General features: G+C 32.3%; 1 protein-coding gene and 1 long non-coding RNA gene across 2 annotated transcripts; one reads left to right on the top strand and one right to left on the bottom strand.

Annotated features, from left to right (window-relative positions):
- Nucleotides 1–4,092: 4,092 nt before the first annotated feature.
- LOC103313336 (uncharacterized) lies at nucleotides 4,093–5,242 on the top strand. The gene is made up of 3 exons (XM_015981153.2): nucleotides 4,093–4,211; nucleotides 4,265–4,331; nucleotides 4,398–5,242. The coding sequence occupies exons 1-3, from the start codon at nucleotides 4,185–4,187 to the stop codon at nucleotides 5,216–5,218; spliced, it is 915 nt and encodes a 304-aa protein (XP_015836639.1). The 5' UTR covers nucleotides 4,093–4,184; the 3' UTR covers nucleotides 5,219–5,242.
- Nucleotides 5,243–8,059: 2,817 nt separating this feature from the next.
- LOC107398130 (uncharacterized) lies at nucleotides 8,060–9,407 on the bottom strand. The gene is made up of 2 exons (XR_001575075.2): nucleotides 9,139–9,407; nucleotides 8,060–9,089 (listed from the first exon to the last, which is right to left on the bottom strand). It is a non-coding gene; the product is annotated as an uncharacterized LOC107398130 (long non-coding RNA).
- Between the last annotated feature and the right edge of the window lie 2,143 nt (nucleotides 9,408–11,550).

Here is an 11,550-nt window from a genome sequence, read left to right on the forward strand (position 1 = left end):
TTAAACGTCCTGAGTGGGAACTTAGAAGAAGTTGGCCTCTTTGCAAAAGAAGAAAACACACTGCTAGGACTTCGAAAAATGAAGTTAGTCTAATAGCTTACATAACACAGAACCAACAGGAATCAGCCAGACTTCAGTTTGTCATTCTGAAAAAAAATAAATTTCCTCCCGATCATGTTCACCTAGTACGAGAACTTACTTAGGAAAACTGAATTTGAACGCAGATTAGAGTTTTGTCTCTTTATCAGAACATAAATACAAGTTGAGAAAATTTTATTGTGATGAAGACCAATTTTCTAACTATGATAGTGAACAACAGTCATTACTATGCTCAAAAAAAATGACTGTGGATAAGTGAAGTTAATAACACATTTCCAATAAATTGTATTGGTGAACGTTTAGTGTGGCATCTCGCATCTTCGTGTGTCGTATAATCGGGCCATTTCTCTTCCAAGAAAAACAAGCAGGATGTTACGTTATCGCCATCCAAGTGCTATGGATCAGCTTAGATCCATCCATAAAGATCCATTGACGACACGCGTTTTCCAACACTTTGGTCATCACTCATCAGAAACCTTACAACTCTTGCAGAAGTTATTATTATAAATTCAGTATCTGTTAGATTCAATTAGTTAGTCTTAGTCTTGAGTCGTGGCGCTAGTCATTATTTTTGAGTCATTAATATTTTCCATAATATTGTAAAAGCTATAATTAATGGAAAAGTGAATTAATAAATAAAACGTGAAACAATTGTAAAAGTTAAAGTTATAATTATATACCAAGTGTAAATAAAATAAGTAAACATAAATAATTTTTAAAAATACTTTTGTTAACGCTCCCACGTTAACTTGTTACTCTCATTTATTTTATATTATTTTTTTCACAATAATTCCTGCTAAAAATTTCCTAAGTGATAGTGACATTTTTAAATTTTCACACGTTCATTAAGACGAAATTTATTCTTGTTGTTTCTATTATGAAATATTAGTTATTTATTAAAATTATTAATATTAATAAATCGCAAAACATCAGAACTTACTCGAACAAAATTTTAAAATTAGTTCTCACAATTTTAATTTCTCACAAAAATTAGTCATCACGAATGTTATAATATCCTACCAACAAAACTACCTTTCATTCTTAACCTTATGGGCAAAATAGTCAAAAATTTCGGGTCCATACTTCCACCAAAATCGTTTCAAAAACCTTCCTTTTGTTTTAATGACTGCGGCAACCATTTTTATAATTTTGATACATTTTAAGGCTTTTTCAATTAATTTAGTATTACCCTGTACGTGAGGTTTTTATAACATCCGTGAATTTTTCTTAAATGATGATTAACACTTATCTCGTTCCCAAGGTTTTTGATAATTGAATTTAGTTAAAATTTAACTTTCAGAAAGAATTTATTGAGCCCCCAAGAGAGTTCATTTTCCACAAATTTTCTAACAATTTATTTAGCTACCTCTTTCATACCATGAATAATTCCCTGGGTTACGCCAGGTTTCACATTAATCATTATTATTCAGTCATTAATTAATTAATTTAACTGATTACTGTCTATGTGGCAATGAGCTTTATTATTATTTTTAATTGCACTGTTAATAAATTACCAGTCGGTTTCGCTTTTATTATTAGACTTTAGAAGAGTTACATCATAGGCCTTTCTTTTAGCACTAATTAGGCACTTTCTATATTCTTTAAAAAATACATTATGTGCTTTGATATCAATTTGATCATTAGTGTTAAATCGAATAATTCGCAATGCTTCTAAGGTAAGATCTAAAAGATCTCGTTTATCAGTGATCAGTGATCAGTGAATTGTTGCGCAACAACATTGACTGCTGAAAGGGTAACCAAAGAGTCGGAATCCGTCTATCCTAAAGACGAAATCAGTGAAGCAAGGTATTTAAAATATATCATCCAACAAAAGAACATTGCCATCAGCGCATTACGTGAGCAAATCGACTTATTAAAAGCGAATATTCATTTAACGAATATCATCGACAAATTGAAACCAATAAGTGCAACAAATATTCCAAGGTTTGACGCCGTTCCAACCATTAAAATTAATTCTTCTCTGCAAAATACACAAACGAAGACCTCTCAACACAACGAAAACATGATGCAGACTCGGGACCTTCTACAATTCAGGAGCCGCTTTTCCCTCATGTCCACGGAAGCACTCAATCCAATAAATCTACGTGGACCGGATACTTATGCAACCGTTATGCGCAAGAAATCCAAAATTATTACTGAGCCTTCTAGTTAGGTTACAGTCAAACAGAGGAAAAGGAACCATAAAAATACACCCATCATTCGTTCCTCAACTAAAGGGGGTTTTACCGCCATTCCGAAACAAGGCTACATACATGTTTCACGCGCTGATGCTGCAAGAACCGCTGATGAAATATTGGATTATCTCAAACCTTATGCCGAAAATATTTCCTGTGAAAAATGACAGTCTAGAAGACCAGAAATCTTCTCGTCGTTTAAGGTTAGTGTTCCTTTAAACAAGTGGCCAGAAGGAATTTCCATAAATAGGTTTTTTCATCGAAGACCGAGAAAAGAGGATCAAGCTTGAGTTTTAATAGCGGCATTGACGACCTTTGCAAGATTTATAATATTTTCCATTTAAACGTTCAGTGTCTACGTAATAAAGCCTCTGAATTAGAAGCTTATCTACAGGGAGCGGAGTCGTATGACATTATTAGCTTAAATGAGCATTGGCTTCAGCTCAATAAAATTAAATCAATTTGTTTGTTTGGAAAAATTCACACTTGTGTCATATTTTTGTAGAAAAAATCTTCGTCATGGTGAAGTAAGGATTTATGTGCCAAACAAAATTTTCTCTTGTTGTAAAACTCTAAATTTATCTAAATTTTCTAGAGAAAGCCACTGCGAATTTGCCGGTATAAAATTTAATAACATTTTAATGATATCGCTGTATCTCCGCTGGAGCATATAGACATATTTCTTAAAAATTTAAGCTCGCTTTTAGAACACATCAGTACTTGTGTCCTGGGTGTTACGTCGTGATATCAGGCGATTTCCACGTTAAATTTGGTTCCAACGAAAATAATGCTAATTGTATCATACATAATTTACTTTCATTTGGATTAATTCAAACTATATTTGATAATACCAGAGGCAATGCCATTGCCTTGATAATTTTTTCACTAATATTATGACTTGCGATTCTGCAATTAATTTTGATTCTGTCCTGTCTGACCATTGTGGTATTTGTTTTACATACTTCACCAAAGAAAATGCGCCCTCACCCATTGGATTATCAATTATTAGACCAAATTCTGATGTTGGCCTTTTTCATTTATACAACCTTATTGAGTCAACAGATTGGAGCTTCACTGATTCTCATCTAAATTGCGACGATAAATTCGTTAAATTTTTGAACATTTTAATGACCGCCAGAAATTCTGGCTTTCCGTGGAAACAAATTAAAAGAAAAAACTATAACAAACCAAATTGGTTCACTAGTGAATTATAGGAAAAAAGGACCAACCTAGTCTTAATATAAAAACAACATCATTTCGAAATCAATTTTTAATACATATAAATCTCGGTACAGATCTGATCTCAATAATGTTAAAAAAGACGCCAATGACCGTTTTATTTCCAAGTCAAGTAATAAATGTAAAGCCATGTGGTCAATAATCAAAGGAAATCAAAACGATTGAAACGTAAAATAAATATTAGTATGAATGTATTTAATCAATATGTTAAGCAACGTTAACCAACAACTAGTTGGAAGGAAAACAAGATGTAGAATTTAGACGCATTAGTTAAGCATCTAAAAGTATACATTTTAATTTTATATTTTCTAATAAATAAATATGTATTGTCTTCACTAATTAATATTTCAGATGCTTAATTATGTGTTAAAACATTTTATTTTCAAAAACAGCAAAAAATCTGTAGCGCATAATAACAATAATTGAGATAAAAATCCATTTTTTTTCACAATTTCCTCATACGTAATGTCCTTATTCACACATTCATTGTATTAATAATAAAACAAATAAGGTATTAAGAAAAGAGCAGCACCCTGATAAGGTTGCATAAAAATTGCAAAGAAAACATTCATTTAAATAAATATTTGGACCTCCATTTTATGATGTTTATAACACAGACGCCCATTAAAGTACCCAGTTGTCCTCAACACCATGAAGAAGAATCTTCTTATTTTTATAGTAAGCAGTAACCTTAGACAGAACCGTTATTTTTTTTTCTTAAATTTATTTAGGTCATATCGATCCTGAGTCTTCAGCTTTTGGCACAAGATGTTAAAAATGCAACTACTGAAACACCAAGTAAGATTATAATAATTTTCAAAATGTTTTCTATTTATCACAAATTTTGTATGTAATCTTCAACAGCCAAAAAATCTGATGTAACAACAACAATAAGGATAAATTCAGCAATATTTGAAAACAGTACTGAAGATAAAAAAAACTTAACGTTACCAACTTCAATTGGAAGTAGTATTGTGATTACAACACAAAATGGGACAAGCAGTCTTATTGTTTCGGAAACAACTTCTTCATCCAATTCAGTTGAAGATTATAATATGAGTACATCAGCAACCATTCAAGAACGAAATTCTTCTTTACTAAGTAATGAAAATGTAACAAACATTTCTATAATTTTGAGTGCAACTTCAGCAACCATTCAAGAACGAAATTCTTCTTTACTAAGTAATGAAAATGTATCAAACATTTCTATAATTTTGAGTGCAACTTCAACAACCAATTCGCCTTCACCAAGTTCTGAGTTCGTCACAAGTATTAAAACAACGAATGAAAAAAATTCTTCTTCACCAAATATTGAAAATGTAACAAGCAGTTCCATACTTTCGAATACAACTTCAACAACCAATTCTCCTTCACCAAGTTCTGAGTTCGTCACAAGTATTAAAACAACGAATGAAAAAAATTTTTCTTCACCAAGTATTGAAAATGTAACAAGCAGTTCCATAATTTCGAATATAACTTCAATAATCAATTCTCTTTCACCAAGTTCTGAGATCACAACTTCTATCGTAATAAGCAATTCATCAGTTTCGGAAACAACAAGGGAAAATTCAACCGTTTCATCAGTTGTTACACCTGAAACAAACAGTAATTCAGGAGTATTACTGTGCCATAGTAAAAACTTAATTTTTATTGTTGTAATATTATTGACGAAGAATTTACAATGAGTAAAAAATAAAAATAAAATTTTCTGTAAAAATCCAATTTTTTACTTTTTTTCGTAGTAAACCCATCAAGTTTTATTTTTAACAAAACATAAGTGAGTCGTCTAGTTCCAAAACCGGCCATCTCCATGCAGCATTTTTTTTTTCAGGAAACATAAAAAACATTTAATGCAAATGGTGTTGAACAAATAATGTTGTTACTTATTCCATAGATACGAGTAGAGGTAGTGCACCTTCATTCTACAAGTGGTTACTATGGAACATTGTTTGATTTGGATATTTTTTTATCTAACTCGATAGAATAAAGTGGCCATTTGTTGATTTTTTATATTGTTAATTTTTTGATTCTATCGGTGAAAAAATGTAACAAAAATTTCTCATTGTACCTATAAGAGAAAACGTATTATAAACGTAAAGAAAAGTTGAAATTTTTTTAGTTTGGAGATGGACGAACAAACTAGATTGGAGATGTCAGTAGATAGGCTGTACCGATTCATGCGCATGCGCCATTTCAGGGATTCCCCGTTGCAAAACGTGGAAAACCCCTGATGTTGACGCTATTTTTGAATCATAATGTCACGGCTTGTCTTTGTAGGCGCAAGCGTCACTTTGGGGAATCCCACATTGAAAATTATGTGAATCTCCGCTGTCAGTGCTATTTTTGTATCATGATGTCATAGCTATTTTTGGATCATGACCTCAGGATGGGAATCCCTTAGGGAATCCCTCATTGGAAATTATGGGAATACCCTTTTAATATGACCATGATGTCATGGTTGCTTTTAAATTAATATGTCACACTTATTTTCGGATCGATGAGTCATTGTTTATTTCATATTATACATAATGTTACAATTCTTGGCCTATGTTATTAATATTAATATTAAGATTAATATGAATTAAGCCTTTTGGTTTGCCAAATTTAACCCATTTAATGAAGAAAATATAAGAGAAGGTATCAGGATCGCATAAGTTGCAACAGCGTATTCAAATGTATCCAACAGCAGACATACGATAAAACTGCAAGTGACTGCAGCGTGGGTGTGGGTGGTGGCACATCTTTGTTTCAACTGAAACCCAATAATAATAACCCTTCAAACTTTTTCTATTGTGTTTTTAACCATGTCTGGTACGTGCACAATTACTAGTTCGCCATACTTTTATTTTATTTCAAATTTTAAATTAAATATTTTATTTTACTTCGATTAAATCAATTTTGAGTTTGACAAATAATTTTATATTCAATTTTTCAACCTTCCTTATTTATTCCAAATATTTTTGACGTACTTTAGTTTATATCAAAATAAATTTTCAGCCCTGTTTTTTTATTTTTAATAAGACCGGCTGGTTATTTGGAGGATTTGCCGTATGATATGGTGTCAATCATAGTCCTCCTCAACGATTTTGAGGCCAACGCCGCCCTAAATGTACTATCCCAGGTCTTTCTGGACGTTGTAGAAGAGTTATCCTCAATCGCTGCCACTTCTAACCCCCAACCTACACCGGATACTGGGAGGTGTATTTTATTCCCCACCAGAACGTGGTTGTGGCATGGCAGTATCATGCGGACGACCGCTATGTCTGGGTAGAAATTTGGCAGTAATAATCCAATATTTCGTTATTTTATTTTGTTGTATTTTATTTTATTATTATTTTTTTATATGTATCTCATATCAAATGTAATTATTTTCCATTGTTATAATTATAAATTCATTTTTAACGTTATATGTGTAAAATGTAATTATATTTTATATAATATTTATTAAAACTTATGTTACTCATTTATTAGATATTATTTTTTTCACAAAAATTCCTCGTAAAAATTTCCTAAGTGATAGTGATATTTTTAAATTTTCACCCGTTCATTTAAACGAAGCTTATCTTTGTTGTTTCTATTATGAAATATTAGTTATTAATTAAAATTATTAATATTAATATTATTATTATTAAAATTATTAATATTAACAAGATTTTAAAATTAATTCTTACAATTATAATTTCTCATGAAAATTAGTCATCACGAATGCTATAATATCCTACCAACAAAACTACCTTTCATTCTTTACCTTATGGACAAAATAGTTAAAAATTTCGGGTCCATACTTCCACCAAAATCGTTGTTTTAATGACTGCAGCAACCATTTTTAGTTAATTTTGATACATTTTAAGGCTTTTTCATTTAATGATAATGATAATAATAATCTTTATTGATGCACCACAACAGTACACAGTTACAGCACAATTCAGTTTAATACATATTAAAATTTAAACTCAGTGAACTCACAGAAACTTTCCATCGGATTACTAATTAACATTTGCTTTATTTTAGATTTAAACATTTTAAAAGGTAGCTCTTTTATCTCAGTTGGCAGAACATTATAGAATTTTATACCTAAGTGTCTAGTCGGAGTTTGTGATATTAACAATTTTCTTTATCAAAAACTAAAGTTTATTAAAATCTCACTAACATTCAATCACTGAACAACATTATTAATATGAATCGCTCTTTTACGAAGATCGAGAGCAAGTGCCCGAGGCATAGAATAAGAGAGAAGAAGAAGCGAATCTCTCTGTCTACCCCTCGTTTTTTCGCGAAAGCGCCACCTAACCCTGGGAGAACGAACTAATTCGATAATAGCGGGAAATTCAAACAGGACATTTTATTTATTTTCCAAATTCAAAGAATTATAAATGTTAAATGTTTCTGTACTCATGCACTGTTACGAGACATTTTAATAAAAAAGCATCTGTAACAGTTGCAATAGCACAAAAACATTTAACATCGCTTAATAAAATGAAACAAAGTCTTTCCAATAAAAATTTATTAAAAAAATAATAACGTGCTGGAATGTATAGGCAAAATTAATTTACTCGAATTGTTCTTCATAAACATACTCAGATGTAATAATATATGTAAATACATTGTCTAAATATACACAATGATCCAGAGAAACAGATTAAATTATTGAATTGCTACCTGAAAGTGTACACTTTTGGTATCCTTTAAAATTTAAATTCAGATTGCTAACAGACACAGTATTTCGGGATCAGTCTGTATAAATACATCAGTTTTGTTGGTTTAATTACTTGTCTACAGACTGTTCAGAAAAGCAAAAAAATAAAAAAAAATTGCTTGGAACCTTTGACAATAGTCCAATTTTTAAGTCCCTTAAGGCTAAATTTAAACAACTATTTTTCGAAATTTATTCGCGGTTATAAGGTTTACGGACGTTTATAAAAGCGGCCCTAACACGTACTTTAACAGTTTGATGTCAAAGTTTTTGATAAGTTTTCAAATTTTTTAAAAGTAATCTCGATTGCATCATAGTTATTAGTAAATTACTCAAACACAAGAGAATTACAAGTAAATACAAGCCACATATCTGATATACATAACTATAACTGGAAGTTAACTGATTAAAACTACCATGTAATCATTTAAATTTATAATAATAGTAGGCTTTAATATTGATTAACTTGTATGATACTTGTAGAATACGTTTTTCGCTTAGTTTCTAACTTAAGCAATCACAAAAAGGACAAACCTTGTTTTTTAACAGGCATAGGCGTTATAACATTGTGTAAAACAACATAAAAGATTAAGACATAGAGGGACATGACGGATTTGAAAACCTTGAACCATAGCAAGTCCTAAACTCCCTGCTTTCACAAAATACTAGCTTCGCAACTACAATAAATTTATTTATTATTATGATATACCTATAAATTACTGCACATTATATTTAACTCATCTACATGGGATTTTCAATTACATCCCAAGAACCGTTATCATCCCCAAGGACGGTCTTCATCTCCTAAACATCAAGAAATTCCCTTATTAGAGAAGTTTGTGTGATCCTTGATTGATTAATATCTAGAAATCGCAATTAATTGTTGTATAGACACCTTTCAGTAACGTTTACCTTAATTTGCCTTAAGTTGATTCATCCTTCATTAAAACACTGTCATTCACACTATACACTAGATTCAAATAAAAGATCCATATAAAAGTAGAGATGTTTGATCACAAAAACATCCAAAAAATCACGTTAAATCGTTTTCTGAAGTCTTTAAAACACATTAAAACAAAATGTCGCCAAAAACCGCAACGACAGCAAAATAATCGGCTGTTGATAAATCAAAGAATTAAAAAGAGAAGTGTGCGCACGTCGATTATTTTTAAGTGAACCTTCTTTACTTTTAGCAAAACGTGTGACAGATTCCTTTAAATTTACAGATTTCTTTGCAACTGACGCGACCTCTAAGCTGGAGCACACGAACTATTTTAGCCGTTTCCCCCCTTTGCCCCACCCCTCCCAGTGAACACATAATTTGTATACACTTTCAGGGGCCTGGCCCGAGGGCCACCTCGTATCCCTCCCAGCAGCAGTTCCCTCTCCTCCGTTCCGCGTCCCTTGTCCAGATCTTTAGGGTCTCTGACGTCACCGATCCACGTGTCAATGAGATCACCACGTTGGAATATGGAAAAATGTCAACAGTGATTTACATAGTCGGTTGTAAGACATACACAGTTTATTTTTAGACCTAGTGTTGTATTCATGAAACTGGCTATTGGTTACATAATTATTAATATTTCCTTGAATATGTAAAAGACAAGCAAGTATATATAATGAACGAAGAGTGATTATTTTCAACTGTTTAAATGCGTTTCTACAATTTTCTCGAAATGACAATCCGGCAATGATGCGCACAGCCTTTCTTTGCAGACCAAAATAAGCATTTTTAAGTACATCTTCCAATACCTGACCTGTTAAATTTCTTAAAAGGATCTTTGTGTCCTTTTGACCACAAGTTCATTTCCCAAAAACCAGTCAAAAGCCTCCGACTTTCAGCCATTACACAAGCCTATCACTTCATCCACACAGCGATGTTTATTGATTATAGTAGTATCATCAGCGAAAAGAATGACGTCACTTTTATTCAAACAAAAGGGAAAATCATTGATAAATATTAAAAACAATACAGGGTCCCAAACAGAGCCCTGTGGTACTCCCATATTTATACGAAGCTCATGAGAAAGCTTCGTCTCTAATTTTACTCGCTGAGTTCGGTTTGTTAAATAAAAAACAATGAGCCTACAGCTGTTGATGAAGGTTATAACAATATAATTTAGTAAAAGTATAGTATAGTCAACGCAGTGGAAGACCTTTGAGAAGTCTAGGAAAGCCGCCATTATAGTATCTCCCATATCAAAAGCTTGGGTTATCAATTCAGTAAGAGAGAGTAGAGCCGAGGTAGTAGAACTCTTATATCTAAAGCCAAATTGATTTTTAACTTTTAAATAACTTTGTGTTTTCAAAATAATCTACCAACTGAATTTTTTCATAATCTTAACAAACAGAGGTAAGATAGAGATAGGGCAGTAATTGTTCTCATCACTTGGGTCACCTTTTTTTAGAACTGGAGTTACAATTGCCTGTTTTAGACGGTCAGGAAAAATATTATTATCTATACATAAGTTAATTCATTTTTGTAAGTGGATTTATTACTATGTTAAGAATTAGTCTAAAAAGTTCAACATTAAGTCCATACTAATCTTTAGATTTTTTTAGCTTAAGACTAAAAATAATATTCCTAACGTGACATTCGGACACTTGACTAAAACTGAAGTATAAAGTGTAGGGCCATTTTTGAAACGCAAAATAACAACTAATTTGAACACGTGCAAAATCCATCACAATGGCCTTTGATGAACCGATTTTTGTACAGAAGCGTAATTATCGCAAATTACAAACATATGCTTATCAAATATCAGGAAAATCTTTGGACCGACGGCAATCTTAGCAACTCACTACTTTACTAACTTTGAAAGTACTCAACCACTTTAAATAATCCTGTCAGGAGAGCTGGTGCCGAGGTGTCGGGGTCAGGTCATCAATTTTAGTTAAGACAATGTCTGAAAAATAAAATGGGGGTGTGAGTAATCCAGTCCATCAGAGTGAGACGTCCACAATCGCCATTTGTGAACCAATAAATGGAACAGTCGTTAACCCAAAATAATTATGCAAATCTACCATCAATAAAATATATAATTCGAATAGAATCGGTTGAGCTCTGTCCAAGGGGTTCAAAAGGTTAACAGTCGCAGTCCTGGTCAATAGGACTCCAGGAGCATAGGGGAAAACCGGGCAAAGGGTTACCCCTTTGCTCATAGATACCATCCAGCCCGCTTGTCTCTGGATCAGCAGCAATCGAGAGACCACCTCGCGGTTCTGACGTGCAATAGGCAACGCTGCCTTGTCATCCACCACTTGTCTTAGGTTGTGCAATGAGTACCCCGGTAATATCCGTCCAGCGTCTACTTCGAGACCCGC

The sequence above is a fragment of the Tribolium castaneum genome, chromosome 8 (genome assembly GCF_031307605.1).
Source record: "Tribolium castaneum strain GA2 chromosome 8, icTriCast1.1, whole genome shotgun sequence".
Taxonomy (NCBI): domain Eukaryota; kingdom Metazoa; phylum Arthropoda; class Insecta; order Coleoptera; family Tenebrionidae; genus Tribolium; species Tribolium castaneum.

Excerpts from the sequence above, each read along its gene's own strand:
- LOC103313336 (XM_015981153.2), top strand. The coding sequence starts at position 4,185 with ATGAAGAAGAATCTTCTTATTTTTATA. Across the intron at positions 4,212-4,264 it reads AGAATCTTCTTATTTTTATA|GTCATATCGATCCTGAGTCT; the intron begins GTAAGCAGTAAC and ends AAATTTATTTAG. Across the intron at positions 4,332-4,397 it reads TGCAACTACTGAAACACCAA|CCAAAAAATCTGATGTAACA; the intron begins GTAAGATTATAA and ends AATCTTCAACAG.